Raw genomic sequence first — 18,161 nt, 5'->3', positions numbered from 1 at the left:
CAAGCTGCAGCCGCGTAAATTAGAGAGATCTCCAAGCGCTCCCGAGCCGCGCTCCCTGTTATCGGGATGGAAATGCAGGAACTTTCATCATAAAGAGGCGAGAAGGGAAAAAAACCTGCCCTTAAACGCATCTCTGCAAGCCAAGGAGACCTGGGAGGTCTATCCCCTATAGATCTTTACAGAAGGGTTGTTAAAACTCCTCGGGGAGTTCTCGTAGGAGGGAGCAGGCAGATAGCAGGGAAACTATAGAAATGCATCAGCTTGTTATTTCGGAGGGACATGGGGACAGAGCCTCTGCTGCCAGCAGAGGATGAAAAGGAGGAGGCAAGAGGACTTGGGGCGAGCAGAAAGGGATGGGTGGTGGCAGGGAAGAGAGTTAAAAGTGTCCCATTGTTAGGGAAGTTTGCTCTCCTTCAGACCATCCCGCTCCCAGGGACACCACGCCGCCTTTTGAAGTGCAACCTTAGGCGGTTCCTTGTCACCCATTGGAGCGGGAGCTTTTTCACCACATTAAGTCATTGGGTAGCAAATGAATGGGGGGTTTTGACTATTCACAACTTCACCTTATAAATATCAGGGTTGGAGGTTCCTGCAGCTTTCCTCCATCCCCATAGCTCACCTTGGGAAGGAGCGGAGGGAGGTGGCCCTGCTTGCTCGGAGACCTGTGGTGCGGAGAGCTACGGATCAGCCAAAGGGATCCAACCCTGCTCCTTGTGACAGCCATGAAGAGAAGCACCTTCCTCATCCTCTCCTTCATGGGGTTCTACAGTGCCATTCTCCACACAGCAGCATGGTAGGGTCCAACTCAGTGGAAAGGACATTTTTTAGGGATACTCCTCAGCCTGTGGTAAGCCGTGTGATTCATTTTCTTTTCTTTGTTTCAGGTCTGTGAATAACTTCCTGATGACAGGACCTAAGGTAATTAACACATGGACTGTCAGGAATTTAAGTGGAGTGATTTTGTTTTGCAAATGGGAAATAGTGCTTTTCCAAGGAACCAGGCTTCCCAGGGCATATTGGCTTCAAGTCCTGACAAGTACAAGAGGGAAAGGACCTGCAACCTGTTTATGTCTGTTTTCACTGATAAATGGTAAAACATGGTGGATTTTAACCCTGGTGTTTCCCGTGCCAGGCTTACCTGACCTACTCCAGCAGCGTGGCAGCCGGGGCACACAGTGGGATGGAGGAGTGCAAGTTCCAGTTCGGGTGGGAGCGCTGGAACTGCCCCGAGAGCGCCCTGCAGCTCTCCACACACAACCGGCTCCGCAGCGGTGAGTGCACCTCCACCTGCCCCACAGCATCCCTGCCCCGGCTGGGATGTGCTCTGGAGAGAGCTAGTGCTGCCAGTTAAATTGACTGATGGAGAAGGGCTTTGCCATCCCAAAAATCACAGTTGTTTTTCCTCTGTCTGTATTAGCTGGTGTCATAATTAGCACTAAAATTTTCCTAGGGATCCCAGGCTCTCTCTGGATCCCTATCCATGCTAGGCTACAGCTCAGTCCTCCCTGCAATGCTGCTCCATGGGTTTGCTTCTGTCACTTAGAGTACAGCATCCCGGGGAGTGCAGTGTCACAGACACCTGAGCTTCCAGTGGGGAGAAGCACAGGAGAGACAAAAGGAGAAGCCAGAGATGGGCACTAAGAAACTGTTTTTATAAGAAAGTTGTAGATATTTTTAAATATTATCTACTTCAACAGGTAGGAGTCTCCTCTTCCCCAGAACAATATCTGTATTTGGATCTGTTCAGAAAGCCAAAAAGAACTAGATCAGGAGTGTGGGAGCAGACAGCTGTTAGAACAGATTACAAGGATCCATGGTGATTTTCCCCAGGAGGCAAGATCAAAGCACAACATACCCCCAGGCAGGGAAGGACAGAGATGAACCAAGGGCCAGGTGAAGGGAGCAATAACTCACCTTGGCCAGAGCACTGCCTTAAGATCCTACCCTTGCCAAGAAGTTCCATCCTCTGCATGGACACCCGCATAATATTCTGCCAAATTGCTGTAACCCACAATGCTGAAGCCTGAAAAGATCCAGTCATGAGCATTTAATTTCTGTAGCACTTTATCTTTTGCACAAACTTGGAGGGGGGTATTTTCTCCTTGCCTCTTTGCAGCACAGGAGATCTTCATCCCTGACAATCCGGGGCTGATGTCTGTGCTTGCATGTGACAGCCTTTTTTCCCCTCTTCCCCAGCGACCCGGGAAACATCCTTTGTACACGCCATCAGCTCAGCTGGTGTCATGTACACCCTCACCAGGAACTGCAGCCTGGGGGACTTCGAGAGCTGTGGCTGTGACGACTCCAGGAACGGCCGTGTGGGTGAGCTGCCATCCCAGACGGACTGACACCCTCTCTCCATCCCCACACGGGTTTCAGGGCAGAATTTGGCAGTTCTGTGCTCAGCCTGTGTCTGTCTTGCAGGTGGCCGAGGCTGGGTCTGGGGAGGATGCAGCGACAACGTGGAGTTTGGGGAGAAGGTTTCCAAGCTCTTTGTGGATGCCTTGGAGACAGGACACGACACCCGTGCGCTGATCAACCTGCACAACAATGAAGTTGGGAGGCTTGTAAGTCAGACTCATAATAATACTGCTAAATAATAATAATGTCTATAATGAAAACAAAATCTGAGTGACTGGTAGGCTGCTCATTTTCCTGTTTCCAGTCCCCTGTGACAATCTAGGCCCTGTAGTGTTTGGATGGGGGAAAAAAACACAGCCAGAATCTGGCCTTAAACCTGAACACAGGGAACCACTGTCAGAGTTGTGCCCACTTCCAGCTCCTCCTGCAGCAGTGCAATGCAGTTAACTGCTGGCACACACCACTTATTCAGAAATGCATGGGGTTTGTACTCACCTAGGCTTGTCTGGTCTGCAAAACAAAGCCAGACCCACCTTCCTTGCTTTCTTCCAATATGCATTTCCAAGCTCTTTGGCCGGGAAGCCAGGTGTGAGCTGGCCCCCCTCACAAGCTGTCTGCCAGACTGCCCCGTTCCTGCCTGGGCTGTGGAAGCTCTCAGCATCTTGCCAAACCTTCTTGTCTGCAAAAACAAGGACAGCAACACTTAACATACCTATCTCATAGGGTGTGTCCAGGCTTAATCTCACATAGATACCAGTGATTGGGACCTTATAAATACCAGAGGGAGATAGGCAGATAATATCTGTGAAGTGCTTGGCCTGGAGGAGATGCAGAGAGGTTGGGCATGATTATTCCAAAGCAGTTTCACACATTTTGAATGAAATCTCTGAGAGGGATGGTGGGTTGATGCTGTGATGAGCTGGGTGAGCATCCTGAGAAGGGCATGATGTGACAAAGGCACTTTTTTCCTCGCCTGGATTCTCCCACAAGGGCTGGGGACATCAGCTTTTGCCCACTTGTTATCTCTGGCACAGATGCTTTGCAGAAGCTGAAATAAGAACATCGGCTCATGTCTTGGAAGGACATGAAGTCATGCTGAGCACGAGCCACTTTTGACCCGTTGTCCCCAAATTATAAGCGCCTGATTTTGAGGTTTAAACGATTATGCTCTGCTGCTCCTAATTTCTCCACTTCTCCCACCGAGGCGGTGAAAGACACAATGAAACGAGCCTGCAAGTGCCACGGGGTGTCGGGCAGCTGCAGCATCCAGACCTGCTGGCTCCAGCTCGCCGAGTTCCGTGAGATCGGGAACTACCTGAAGATAAAATACGACCAAGCCCACAAGCTGGAGATGGACAAGCGGCGGGTGAGGGCCGGCAACAGCGCCGACAGCCGCGGCGCCACGGCACAGACCTTCCACCACGTCCACGCCACGGAGCTCGTCTTCCTGGAGGACTCCCCCGACTACTGCACGAGGAACGCCAGCCTGGGCCACCACGGCACCGAGGGCCGCGAGTGCCTGCAGACCGGCAAGAACCTCTCCCAGTGGGAGAAGAGGAGCTGCCGGCGGCTCTGCACCGAGTGCGGGCTCCGGGTGGAGGAGCGGAGGACGGAGGTGGTGTCCAGCTGCAACTGCAAGTTCCACTGGTGCTGCACCGTGCGCTGCGAGCAGTGCCGGACGCTGGTGGCCAAGCACTTCTGCACCCGCCGCGACAGCGCCGCCGCCCCCAACCACATCAGGCAGAGGAACAGGGGCCACAAGAGATAAGGGGCGGCCACGGCACCCGAGGGCGACGCTTTGGGGCCCTCATGCTGGGGAAGGAGCGTCCTGGGCTCCGCAGGGCTCAGTGGGCACCGTGCCAGGGGATGGGGTCTCCTGTGGACAGACACAGTGAGACCGGGAAGCACAAGGCGCGGGCGCTGAGGGGCCACTGTCCTTCCTGCTTCCATGTTTTTTCCTCAGTATTTACCAGTAGCTTCTTTCTTGTTGGGAGTCACTTTATCTGTGTGTCAGACAGAGAGAAAAGTTTCACGTTTTAGGTGGGCCCAACCCCTTGTGTCCCTGCTAGCGGGTCTGCCAGTGCCAGCAGTGGGGCACCAGCCCCACAGCCAGAGTTGGGAATGGGAGCTGGGGCCAAAAGTGTGTCCAGCTGGGTGATCCCATCCCAGCAACCCCAGGTCCCAAAGCTGGGACAGCCCCGGGTCCTGGCCCTTCACGCACAGAGGCTGCTCAGCAGCATTTCTAGAGGAAAACTTATGCACTTTCTGATGTGAGAGGAGGTTTGGCAGTGCCGTGGTGTGTCTTGCCACAACTGCAGCCTTTTGAGGGTTTTGATAAGTTTACAGCCAGTGTTTACAGATTTCCCTCCCCTCTCCCTCTTTTTTCCCCCCTCTTCCTTTTTAAATTTTGTATTTTGGCACAAGAAGCCCTACCCCCAATAGAGAGTAGCTTCGTGTATTTGTACTGGATGACATTAAGCAGTTTACACTTCCTATACTTTTTTTTTTATAATTAGCAGCTAAGAATTCTGAATTCTTTATGCCTGGATGTTGTTTATTAATAAGTTGTATTATTACTTAGCACAATCTGTTTTCACTATATATTTTGAAGGTATCCCTTAAGAGTTAGATTTTGGACTGTATTTTGCAATAAACACCACGATGAAAATAACTGGCTTTTTCCTTTCTGGCTTCCTAGCAGTATGACTTTGGGTGCAAAATTGTCCTTTTCCGTGTGAAACCCAGCACTTCCATGAATTCCTCATCATTAATCCAAAAGCCACCGAACCCAGGGAGAAGGTTGCCCTCCTAAATCTTGACAAGTTGGCTCCAGCCTCCAGTCCCTGGAGGGTTGGCTTTAGTACCTATCACCACAATCTCACCCTTCCCAAGTGCTGAGTATGCAGACACGGCCTGGCTAAAGCTGATTTTGAAGCTCCCAAAGCCTCTTTAATTTGCCTCAACCCGACATCCCCCAGACAATGCAAGGCTGCCTGGCTTTGATGTGGAAAGCATCAACATCGGCACTCACTGCAAATTTCTTGGAGGCACGAGAGGAACCCTTTGAACTGGGGCAGGAGAGAAAACTTGGGGACAGTTGTGAATGTGTCTGATGGTTCCCTGCTGCTCCGGGTGCCAACAGCCCTGGAAAAGGGCAAAGAGGGCAGGAGGGGACAGCACTGGCTGCTCCTGTCCCAGGGTAGGTCCTGCTCCGGAGGGAGCCAGAGCTGTGCCATCACCCACGCCCAGGATGCAGGGCTGAGGATGCTCCACCAGGTTTGGTCTCCAGACAGGGGGAGGAGGAGGAGAGACAAGTGAAAAAACCACCCTGCAGCTCTGCCAGCACATTGCGCCCACACCACAAATGCTTTGATGCTATTTTATCCAGGTCTCCCTATGGCTCCTCGTGCAAACACAGTCTGGACACGCATGAGAGCCAGATCACGGAGCTCAAGGTGCAAAATGCACATTTGGGAAGCACAGCTGACTTCCATGCATTTATTTTATGCAAAGAGGGTCTTACTAAAGCTGGAAGGGCAATGCCATTGGCTGGGGGGGCTTTTTTGCTGCCTTCAGAGTAGCTGTTTCTAAAACCTCCATAACTAACAGGCCACCCCACCAAAGCAACAAACCCAAGATTTTTGCAGTATTGCCACAACAGCAGTTGCAACCCAACAAAATTTAGGCTGAACTGGAAATGATACAGACAAATAAAAGACCCCTTTCCTGCATCTTGAGCATTGGCTGACTTTGCACAAAAAACCCTCAAACTCTCCTTTTGTAATACCCACTGTATTTGCTTGTTCTGTGCTCCACAGCCCCAGGAGCTGCAGGCACAGGATGCCACCAAAATCCCACAAAATGAGGTTACACAGAGCACAGGATGGTTGCTGCTGGTGTGCACTCAGAGGAGGGAAACTCTTTCACCAGGATAACTCCCGAGTCCACATGAAAACCTCCTTGCTGTATACAGACAGCTGGGTTAATAAACCACACAGGTAAATCCCAGGAGATAAGGGCTCCCAGGAGCAGGAATGGTCAGGGCATGCTGTGTGTCCTCTTACCAGGTTTGCAGGTGCTCACAGTACCAGGCTGGATCTCTGTCCCACGCCAGCTCCATCCCAGGGAAGCAGGGCTGCAGAGAGGAGTAGAGATACCACTGCCAAGATCAATCCTTTTCCCAATGAGCCCTCCCATTCCCACTGACCCACAGCCAGGGAGGGCCTTGCCAAGCCAGCATTCCTATCCACCATGTTGCATTCAATGCTGGATACAAACTGTTCTTTGAATTTGTCTAATTGCTTTTTAAAATCCATTTAAATTTCTGGCACCCAGGCTCTCTAAGGCAACAAGGAGCATATCCTACACAAAAACCAGAGACCAAATGCAAATTGAAGCAAACCCAAGAGAAAGTTACATACCATCCCATGACAACAATTTCCATTCTCTTTTTATTCCTTGGAGAGACAATACTGAGACTAAACAAATACAAAAATCAACTCTATGGCTTAGAGTGGCACCTTGCCAGAGATATTACAGTGCTGGAGAAGCTGAAGCTCCCTCATCCTCCCCCTTGTTGCTTGGATACAACAGTCATCAATTCTCACTACATTCAGTACAAAACAATGGAAATTCAGGACCATCTTAATCCATCATGGCACTGTCAGGGAACCCCAACACCCCTGCCCACTGCTGTGGTTTCTGTAATAACCACACAGAACTGCCATGGGCATGGGGGGCACAGGGTAACAAACCCTGAGGCTGCCACAGGACCCCATCCGTCAGGCTGAGCTCATCACTGCAGCTGGGATTTTACCTGGGCAGCAAACTCCTGCAGAGCAGTTCTCCAAACAAACACGAGCACACACAGCAGAGCAGAGACCTGTCACCAGCTGCCTTGTAAAGGCTCCTTCTCCAGCTGCAGCCAAGGAGCATTTGCAGGGACTGGTGATGTCTTCAAACCTGCATGTGTTTGCTCATGAGCACCCAAAACCAACTCCAATTTGGGATACTGATCCCAACCACCTGCAACTCACTGCACACCTGGAGGAAGGGATGGGTTGGCTCTATAAAACCTTGAGGAAGAACCTGATTGCTGCCCCATAGTAATATAACAGTAATGTGACAATTCTAATCACAATGAAAAGGTAAAAATCTTAATCTGGGCCGGGTGCTGTATGAACTCCAACCAAATTCCTGCTGCCTGTCCCCCAGGAGCTGCCAGCACTGCTTCTCCCCTCTGAGATCAGACTCCACACAGTGCTGGGGTGTTGGGTGTGTCCTGGAGCAGGGACACTCCAAAGGGGCACTTCAGACAGGGCTGTGGAGCTGCTTGGACAGACCTGGAGCAGCACCTGCGTGTCTGAACAGCCACTGCCATGGACAGAGCAGCCCTGTGTAAGAAACCTGTGGGACATCAGTTGAATCAGCCTGAAACCACTGTTGCTCTTGTGGAGGTTTAACACCAGTGTCCCAGCAGCATGTTTGTGCCTTTATTATGGGAGAGGGCTGGTTTTATTCTTAGTGTGAAAGGGAAATACATTCCAAATTATGAAAAAATAGTCCAGCTTTAGCATTACCACAGAGCAGGGCATGTTTATGTCAGACGTGCCTTCCCAACTTATAGAGCATCAGAAAAATCACTGTTGGAATGTTTGTACCATGATGACAGCCCAGGCTAAGCCCACAGACTTTCCCAGTCCTCCCATCTCACCCAGGACCATCACTGTCACAGTTTGACCAGTTGCCTCTTGGCCATGCCATGCTGCTGTCCGGGTGCCCATCCCAGCACCCTCACCAGGAACAGCAACCACCAGTTTTCTTTTTGTTTTTCCTTTCCAGCATGCAGAAATGCCCCCACAGCCTAATTCCCCTTCAGGCAGGAGCATGGGCACAACTCCACACAGGGCCTTGGCTGGGGTCACCTCCATCCCTGTGTGGAGGGAGGTGGGGCTCAGGTGTGCACAGCCTGCTGCTGACAGGGAGGGGCACGTCCTCGGGGCAGCCCCAGCACAGGGAGCTGGGCTGGTGCTGTGTTTGTCTGGGCAGACCCACCGTGCCACTGGTACGGGCTGGGGATGTCACCCAGCTCAGAAACTGGATCTGTGCTCTTGCTTTTGCTCCCTCTCCTAGAAGAGAGAGCAAGGGTGTCTCTGACGGGGAATTCACACAATCACCACCCCCGGATGCCTCCGCAGCCTCTCCCGCCAGGCTGGCAGGGACAGGGATTTCTGCCTGGAGGTTGAGGTACCTGCCTCACTCCCCCTCTCCTCAACAGGCCCTGTCACTGCACGACAACCACCTGCAAACACAGAATCGAATTTATTTAATTCACAAAGTGCAGGTTCTGGAGATCATCTTTGTAAAGCAGTCTGGATGTGGATGGATTCAGCCCAGCACTCCCACCCCAGCTGAGGGCTGCTCCCTCCCCTGGAGCCCCACCACAGCCCCCATTGCATCCCACCAGCATCCCTGCTTTCCCCCAGCCTGCTTCCCTTCAGCTGTTAAACTCCCTCCCTGCTGGATTACCTTTAATTTATGCCGCCAGTGCCCTTTCATGGATTATAATTCTGTATGAGATGTTTGTGCTGTATCCTCCCCCCGTATTAAAGTGTCAGGAGTACATCCCCAGGCCATCCATCTTCAGCACTTCCGCATGGGCTTGGCAATTCTCTGACATGAATATTATGGCTCTCCATGCAGAGCCTCCATCACTCAAGCTGACAAGTGTTAGAATCTCCTCTCTTGAACAGGGTAAGTGACCTTTTCATATGCAGCGTAGATTCCCGGTCACGCTGCATCTGGTGCAGTGAAACCAGTGAGTGCCAGCAATTCCCCAAAGTCTTAAAAAACAACTCACAGGTCCTTTTCGACTTGCAAAACCAACCCTTAGCATGACAAAGTTAAAGGGCCTTAAGCAGCCTCTGGTTAGCTGCTGCTAGTGCCAGTCCCAGAGAGGAGGATGAAAAAGCATCTGTGTGATGCCTTCTGTGGGATTTATTGGCAGGGATTTTCAGGGAAAGATGGGGGGATTTGGGTGCCTGGCTTGCTGGAGTGTATAGCAAAGACTTCTGTGACCAGTTAGTGACTTTAGTGGCTTGGAAAGCTCAACTCCAGTCTTAAACAACATATTTTTAAGTGAGGTGCTTCAGCCTAGATACCTAAACCCCACCAGCCTGATTTTCAAAGCTGCTAAACGCCTGGGCTACCCACAGTGAGCACAGGAGATTCCTTTTACCTGTGCCTAGAGAGAAGCAGAGGGAGAAACAACCTTGAAAGCCTTTCCAGCTCGGACTTTCCCAGCTGTGCTGCTGTGGAGACACTCCAGTCCACACTGCTCGACAGAAAGTGAATCCCCTGGAACTGAACTGTGTGGTAATCCAAGTTAAATCCCTCCTACAAAATTCAGGTGTTCCCCCAAGTCTTTACCTAAAGTGGTGCCTATTTTTTTTTTCTTTAGAGAGCAAAGGTACTTTCAAAGCAACTTTGCCACCTTCCCCCTACAGAGCGACTGGTGGTGGCTCATGGCCAGAACAGAGCAACAGAAACTTGTTAACAGCTTTTAGGCTCCCTCTTAATAAAGTCAAGGCAATTAACAGCTTCTCTATTTACAAAACAAATCCTCTTTGCAACACCTGAGAAAAAGAGTTACAAGTGTTTCCCAAACATTTCTCAGTTGGGGAGAACACCTACAATAACTGTCTGCTGGGATGTGTTGCATCTGCTCTCGCTGGAGGAGTCCATGCTCACCCTGGAACGCTGCAAACAAGGGGATGAACTCACACTGCACTTCCACACAGCAGTTCTGATCAACAAGCGCAGGTCTACTGGGAAAGGTTCTTATCCAAGGGTTTCTTCAAGGAGAAAGAGGTGTGCAGGGAGCCAGGGTGTGAAATTATTGCCCACTTGCTGGTCCATACTTCTGGTATGGCCACGTGAGGTACAAGAGGTGGGGATAAGGTTGGTTGGTCTCCTCCAAAAGTGCCTCCAGAGGTGGCTGGGAGGGAGTGGGTAATGAACAGCATATTTACCCCTCTGTAGAGGGATTCACAAGCTCCTCCACTTCTTTTTCTGGTTCCTTGCTCTCTCCTAGGATACACTCCATGCCCCCAGCTTTGCAAATCACTGCCCTGGCTTACAGTGCAGTAAATTCCCCCTTTTCAAACAAGTCCTAAGGAGTTGAGCCATATAACAGAAGATTGATGGAGCAGACAAAAATCAAATAAATGTAACTTGCAATGTGCTTTCAAAATTAATTACTTCCTCCTCTTTTCCTCTCCCATCCTGCTCTCCCTTTTCCAAGCACACATTGTGACACGTATTTTATAAGCAAGAAAGGTGAGGTGCTCCCTAACCAAACTATTATTTAGGTGTAGAGGTGACTGCTGGGACAGTTTCACACAAGAGCTCTCCCAGCCAAAGTAGACTTGGCCCAAATACTTCTGGAGATTAGAAAACACCCTGTTTAAAGCCTACACCAAGTCTTGGGCCCAGGCTCATCCCTCCCAGAGGGTCCAAAATGCTGAGAGGAAAGGAGAGGGAGTTGGTGGTGACTCCAAGTGCACTAAGGAGCAGAGATGGATGGCCACAGCTAAGAAATGCTCACCAAACGTAGTTAGGATGCAAAGAAGAGTCACAATTGTGAGGCACACAGTGAGGCAGAGCCAGAAAATGAAAGAGTAAGTAAATCTACCACAGAAGGGGAGTGTGGGAGGTTTACATTCAGAAGGACATGATGGGAAATAGAGAGGGGGATCTCAAGTAGTATTTCAGCTTTTTTTTCTTTCTCCCTCTATTCTTTCTTCAGTGTCCCACACAACATCAACTGAAGCCCCTTGTGGGCACGGCCAGGAGAGAATAGCTCGTCAGGGGACATGGGAGCACAGAGCCTGGACAGTATAGGGCCCTTCATTTCCTCCTCTGACGCTTTCAGCAGTGCATGGGATGCCATAAAAGATGATAATGATGAGCTCAGTGGAAAGACTGTAAAACAGTGGGGAGAGGCACAAGAGTTACCCCTCCCTGGGCTCAAACCTGGGCCATGCACAGACTGAGCTTGCTGGTTGTGAGCCTTTCTGCCTGGGACAGCTCTGCTCGCCAGGTCCCACCACATGTCCTGGCTGCCACCACCCAGCTGTGCTGTGACCAGGAACGTGGTCTGAAACACTGGACTGTGGTGCCAGTGGGACTCTCGTTATTTAGATCAAGCCTGACAGTTCAGCTGGACACAGGCAAGGGTGAGAACAACCCTCCTCACATTTCTTCTCAATTCTACAGACTTTTCTAACTCACAGAACTATGGCCTGACATTTCTAGGGGGATCATCCATCAAGACATGGCAGCCATCAAGAGATGGCAGTTTTAAACACAGTCATTTCTGTTTCTCTCCCTTTTGCCCAGCACCTTGAAGCCAAACCTACTCTGACCCAGCTCTTCATTCCCACTCCTGGCAGGCAGAGCCTTCTGCTGGCCAGCTGCCATCAGCTGTGATAGGGACAAGGCACCTCCTCCCTATCACTAAGTGGATTTTGCAGGCAATGAGCAAGAGAATAATTAAATTAACTGAGTCCCGAATTCCTCCCGAGGTGCCAAGCATTCCCAGCACTGCAGCTGCACCACAGGTGCCTGGAGAGCAGGTAATTCCAGTCAGGGGCAGGCTGCAAATGTGGCTCCCGGGGGCATCTCTGCTGGCACAGGAGCACCAGCAGCAGCCGGTCCTGGACAGGAGCACTGGGAAGAAATTCTCAGGATGGCTCTGCTCGAGCCAGCTCGGGTCCAGGAGTGAGGCACCTATATTTGTGCTTTGATGTGCTTAAGTTATTAAGACTTATCCCAGGGCAAACACAGTTGTGCTTCCCAGCTTGGACTGCTTTATTCTCCTGGTTCTTCCTTGTTCCACAGGCTTTCCCATCAGGGTACCAGGGCTGCCATCTCAGGTAGCAGCTTCAGCCTGTGTTTGAATGAACAGCCTGCTATTTAAACTCCCTGTGAAACATCTATATGATTTTGACTGCAGCACATTGATTTTTTTTTTTTTTTTATCCCTGATCTACTACAGGCCATGAGATTGAATCTAGATTTGAGACAGCCCAAGTTTTGGGAGTGACCAGGTCCAAGCCTCCCCCCAGCTCCAGCTCCAGGGTGTGCATGGGGAGCTCTGGACAGGGTGGAGGCAGGGCAGAGGACACCCCCACTGCAGAGCTTTATCTCACCCATCACCAGAGAGGTCACTAATCACTGTCCCCTCCCTTTCAAGCAGTTGGGAGCACTAAATTTTACCTCTTGTATCCAGACACCATTGAGTCTCCCAGGGCCAGGCCAGGTACATTGATAAGGAGATAGTGTAAATGGTCCAACAGGATGGAGCCAAAATTCACAATTTCCTGTCCTTTAACTTAGCAAGTGCCATATCGATGGGGGGAGTCTTGTTTGGATTATCTCCCTTTCCAAAGGGGGCTGTTGTGGCCCAGGATTTGCCACTGTACTGCTTCAGTGAAGAGGATCTCAGGTTGCATGTGAAACCAAGTACAGGGTGCTCTGCACATGTTCAGCACAAATTTCATTACAACTGGGATCAAGTAAATATTTGGGAAGAACAACAAACAGTACTACAAAGAGAACAGCTCCTTCCAGCTCCTCAGAGTTTTAAACCCTGGATGGTCTTAGGGGCACTTCCACTCTCTTCTCTACAGAAGATGCAATTAATTTCCACATCACCCTGATTTGTTCAGCATCTTATTAACTACCCTGCCTCATAACCAGGCTAACCACTGACAAACCCCTTCAACTCATTCCACTGAAATCTGGCTGTAAGCAGACACTGACCTCACCCCAGGGAACTATTTTCCTGGAGATGACTTTGGGCACTAAAAACACAGTTACATCTTGGCAGGCTATTAAATCCACATGTGAAAATAAACTCATCTATCATCTTGTGCATGTGGTTTAGCTTCCTTTTAAGAAGACAGAAATGTATTAGAGCATCCCATTAAAATTTACAATAAATGAAACCAGAAAAGATTGTTAGAGAAAAACCAACCAAAATCCTTAAAGAAAGGTTTGGGTGTGCTAGTCTTCCTTCTTTATTCTGGCTGTGTCCCTACCACCATGGACACATTGGCTTTCACCCTGTTCCTCAGAGGTTTGGCTGCTAATCCACCCACCAGTCCTCGAGGGAGAAACCCCCTGGAGTTATCACCTGGGTTGGAATAGTCCTCACTTCTAAAGGACAGCACTTTATGGCCCTGGCTGCCTCTGCTATGGATTGCTTTCCATTGCAAGTCTGTAACAAATTATAAATTACTTAAAAACCACTCCTTCCACTCCTTAATCATGTAACAGGAGCAAAATGTTTTATGCCAACATTCTGATACTTTCCCCAAAGAGGCACTGAAGAAGACAGCACTGCCCAGTCAATGTGAAGTCAGACTAACCCAAGTTGTTTAAAAGACTCCCATCTCTTCTCTCACCTCCCAGAGCTTTACTAACTTAGCTGAACGGGTTAATTGTGACTCATCTTATTATTTCTTCCAAAAAAAAGATCCAAAAAGTTACTGCATTCCCCTCAGATATCTGCACCTCCTGCTGTGGCCTGAACTTAAGACACCAGAGGAGCTGCAATATTAGCTGCACTGGAATGTTTTGGTTTTGCCTTGCAAAACAGGCCCATCTCTCCAAGTGTGAATGTGCTTCAGTTACCTAAACACACTTGGGAGGGAGGAAAAAGAAAAAGGAAATTTCCATTTTTTTTTGTATTTAACCAAATAATTCCCACTGTTGCTGAAGGCAAACAGAGAAGAGCATTCCTCAACATGTTCCTTTTGCACTGTGTACCAAGGCAAGGCAAAACTTTTAGAACACAATTTTTTCCTCTAAAGGTTAAGCAAATTCCCATCACTAATGTATCATCTCTGGACCAGTGTGCAAATCCCACAGTCTCCACGAGCAAAACCAGTTTAATGCTACACATGCGTGCACGTAAAAGACACAATGTATTTCTGGAAAACTCACAGGGCACCAGACACAGCTCTGTCACACCCACAGGTGGGTTGGAACATCCAAATGGTGACTTCTGAAAATTATTCTGTATTTAAACCATCTCAACCTTAAGGAAGAAAACCTGTAGCAGAAGTGTAAATTAATACTAAGTGACAATGAAACTACTGATTTTCATTGGAACTGGACAGACAGATAAATAAAGATCCAATTTCTTGTCAGTACAAGGGAGTGAAAATCAAAAGCTGCCAGTTTATACTGTCAGGATGTTACAATCTCAGGTCATACCCAAATTGACACAGTCTGTCAGCATTCACCTCAGTAGAATGACACCAGATTATAGTACCCAAAGATGTGGCCAAACATCATCTTCTGCAGAAAATCTATAAAAGCACACAAAAAATTCTTCCTCTTACACCTTTTCCCTCATGGCAGCTGATGAAGGTCATATCAACTGTTTGTACCCTGAAAAAAAAAACAGTTAGAGGTGGAAAAAAACCAGCTAGAAATTTTAATTGTCTGTCAGGCTGTGCTCTCTCTGCCCAGGCCAGTCCTGCCTGCACACACACAGCTGTCATTGAGCTGAGAAGAGCTCAGTAAGAATATTTGCAAGCTGGGTGTCCCAGTTTTGGAATAGGGAGACATTTCATTTCAGTGTTGTTGGAGCAGAGGAAGATGCAGGCAGAGCAGAGGATCCCACCTGTCCTCACTTGGCCTTTTCTCTACCTATTCTCCTTCCTTCACAGCTCTAAACAGGGTGTAAGTGAACACACTGTGTGGTTTCCCTTGGATTCATCACCTTTAGTGGCTGTAGACAACAACACAGAGCAGAAAACAAAACATCTGGAGATACTACTGGAGCAGAGAACCACAAATCCTCCCAGCCAGACTCATCTGTATCCCAGAGCCAAATGAATCCCACCTCGGAGCTGTGCTAAACACTCTAAAATACCACCTTTTGCTTTACTGTGAGACATTTTCCTTTACTATAAGACATTTCCATAAGATGTTAGACCAATTGATTCTTTGAGGTTATTCAGCAATACATGTTATTTTTAAAAGTAAGCCTTGACTGGACTGAAAGAAAACTGGCCACTAATTTCTGATCAGTGCTTTAGGAAGTCCAGAAGCCATTAATGGACTTGCAACAGCATTACTACATTGACTGCAGATTTCTTTATTAAATCACCAGACCACACAGAAATTCTCTACACATATTCAGGTAGAAAAGCCTCCAAAGAAACAATTCAAAAAACGAGATGCCAAGTAATCCAAGTACCAAATGAGCGTCAAACCTTGAGAACAGAGGTGTTAAACTCCCCATTCCTACCTACAAGTAGGTACTTAACCAGTGCACATGCAGGAACCATCTGTTTATGCACTTGCCCATATTTTCCAACCTAAATGATTCTGTGATTCTAAATCCTGCTGCTGCTCCAAAGGATGACAGGGAGAGTCTTTTCATTTTTTGGTCCCTGACCTTCACACTTGTACCAGTTCCTTTGTAGTGCATTGCCTCACCTACTGAGGAGAGATATTATAGAAAAACTAGGCATCACCATTAAAACCATGTTTATGGATTACTTAAAATTGTTCATTCCAGAAATCCCATAGGGTCTTAAAAAGGAACATTTTGCAGAGAGAAAGAACAACTGGTAAAGATAAATCATGGCTGCTTTGAGCTGTGGTGGCATCCTTTGCCACAGGTAATGATGAATTAATATCAATTACAACGCTAAGCTTGGAGAATGCCTCGGCACTGAGTCAGCACTCAGGTAAGGCAGTGTTTTATTGCAGCTCATTAAAAGGAAAAAAAAACAATAAAAGGCTTAAGAACCATCACAGATCCTGACTACGTGAAGCTAATAAACAGTATGATAAACTATCATTTACATGAATGGGAAAAGGAATGGACATTTCATTTCCTAAGCCTTTGTTGCTCCCATTCAGTTGCACTGAGGGGGCTGTTGGGGAAGCCGCGTGGTGCCTTGTTTACAAGAGAACTTTGCAAAACAAAGACAGTCACGGTCAAAACTTTGCTGGTCCATTCAGTATATTTACATGGAAGAGCTCTGAGGAAAACAAGTGTTCTGACATAGCCTCATGGGATAGTTCAGTGGAAGTGGTAAGTGGCAGGGAATGATCTTATGGCTATCTAGATGTGTGGTGCCCACAGAAAAAGCATTTGGTATTCAAACTTTCTTCATCCACACAAAAACACCTGAGCAAAATGGAAAATGCCCAAGTGTTCTGCATGCAGGGAACAGTATTGTCCAAGTCTGGCTCCTGAGAAACTGGGCACAAGCTCCTTATAGGAGTGGAAAATGTGCCATGCCAACACCTGACAGTACATTTCCGACGTTCATCCACCACACCATCTGAGCAGCTCCCAAGAACAATCCAATTTTCCCTCTTCCTTTTAACTGACAGAATGGAATTGCTCTGGATTTACAACGAAGCACAAACTGAAAGCACAGTTGGAGCCACTGTTTTTTAAGAAGACCTTGCTATGCCATAACTTTTCACGGTTCAGCTGCTAAATTACACATTATAAAAATAAGTAAGTGCAATTGAGGGACTGTGTCAATCTCAGAAGTTTAAACATCACCCTGTAATGGCTGCTTTATAGTGGCCCACAGTAAAGGGGTTTATGGGGCGTGCAGGAGGTTTGTCCGCACGCGTCCGTTAAACACTCCTGGGAATTTTCTCACATGGAGAGACGAGGCCTGACACAAACTAAACACAAAACATTGCCGTCATTCACACGGCAACAGGAATGCCACCCAGTAAGAAAACACTTTACAACACCTGAAAGAGATAAGATCCATTGGCCAGCACTGGCAATAAGATGTTGCTTTTGGAAATGCAGAATTTCCTATCCTGACAATCAGTGCAGATTCTGGAAACACTGACAAAAACACAACTGTCCCCTTGTAAGGAAATGAGAGCTGAAGCGTTGATTATAAATAGAGGATAAAGAAGCACGAGTGGTTTGCAGAGGAGTTTACTAAAGCCAAGAGTGTTTAGAGCCAAATAAGGTTCTTGTACATAAAAGTTCCCTGGAATTTAGGGTGAGTTCATTTGTGATTCCTTGCTCAGGCAGCCTGGGGCTGACAGAGTGCACCCAACTGCCTTTTCTTTCCAGCCAAACAGAGGATCCATCCCGGCTGACTCAGAGATCCCAGGTGAAAAGGCTTCTCAATCAATTAAATATGACGGTAATGAAGTCGCAGACATGGTATCAGTGCTGTGTTGTTTTATTGTTTAATAATCATTCTTCAGAATAGCACCACAGCTAAGCAAGGGTGAGTCAGTCTGGGGCTCCTGGGATACAAAAAGCAAATTCCAAAAATACAAGACAAATGTAACCACACCCAGCAAAGCACCACCTGAAGACCTTTGTGCAAAAGCATCACCTCCCTCAGCCCTAAAACACAAGCAGTGAACTGAGGAGAATTCTTAATCCTTCAGTGTTACCATTATTAGAGTATCATTCACCCACTTGTCTGCAAGCTGCCTTCTTCTCCCACCAACTGCTTCATCTCACAACAATGCCTCACTTCTGGCTCAGAAGAGCAACACAAAGCTCTCCCCTGAGCTTATGGCACTGTCCCCATGATCACTTGGCAGGAGGCAGCATGACAATGATTTGACAGGCATCCTCCCAGGGAGACTCCACACATCAGTCATGCTGCTGACACACTCCACACCCAAAGGAGCTCATCCAGACTAGGGAACATTTCTAGGTACAGGCAGCTGCTCCTCACTGACCATCCAAAAGCAGCAGGTTTTTCTGTTTCACTAAG

At 48.4% G+C, this 18,161-nt stretch overlaps 1 protein-coding gene across 1 annotated transcript; it reads left to right on the top strand.

Moving 5' to 3' along the window:
• The first annotated feature begins 648 nt into the window (after positions 1–648).
• WNT8A (Wnt family member 8A) lies at positions 649–4,147 on the top strand. The gene is made up of 6 exons (XM_027643674.1): positions 649–793; positions 885–918; positions 1,133–1,271; positions 2,197–2,322; positions 2,425–2,567; positions 3,566–4,147. The coding sequence occupies exons 1-6, from the start codon at positions 723–725 to the stop codon at positions 4,127–4,129; spliced, it is 1,077 nt and encodes a 358-aa protein (XP_027499475.1). The 5' UTR covers positions 649–722; the 3' UTR covers positions 4,130–4,147.
• Positions 4,148–18,161: the final 14,014 nt, after the last annotated feature.

This window comes from Corapipo altera, unplaced genomic scaffold, assembly GCF_003945725.1.
Source record: "Corapipo altera isolate COAL_440 unplaced genomic scaffold, ASM394572v1 75, whole genome shotgun sequence".
Classification (NCBI taxonomy): Eukaryota; Metazoa; Chordata; class Aves; order Passeriformes; family Pipridae; genus Corapipo; species Corapipo altera.
Note: the sequence above shows the minus strand (reverse complement) of the source record. Positions and strands in the feature narration are given on the sequence as shown.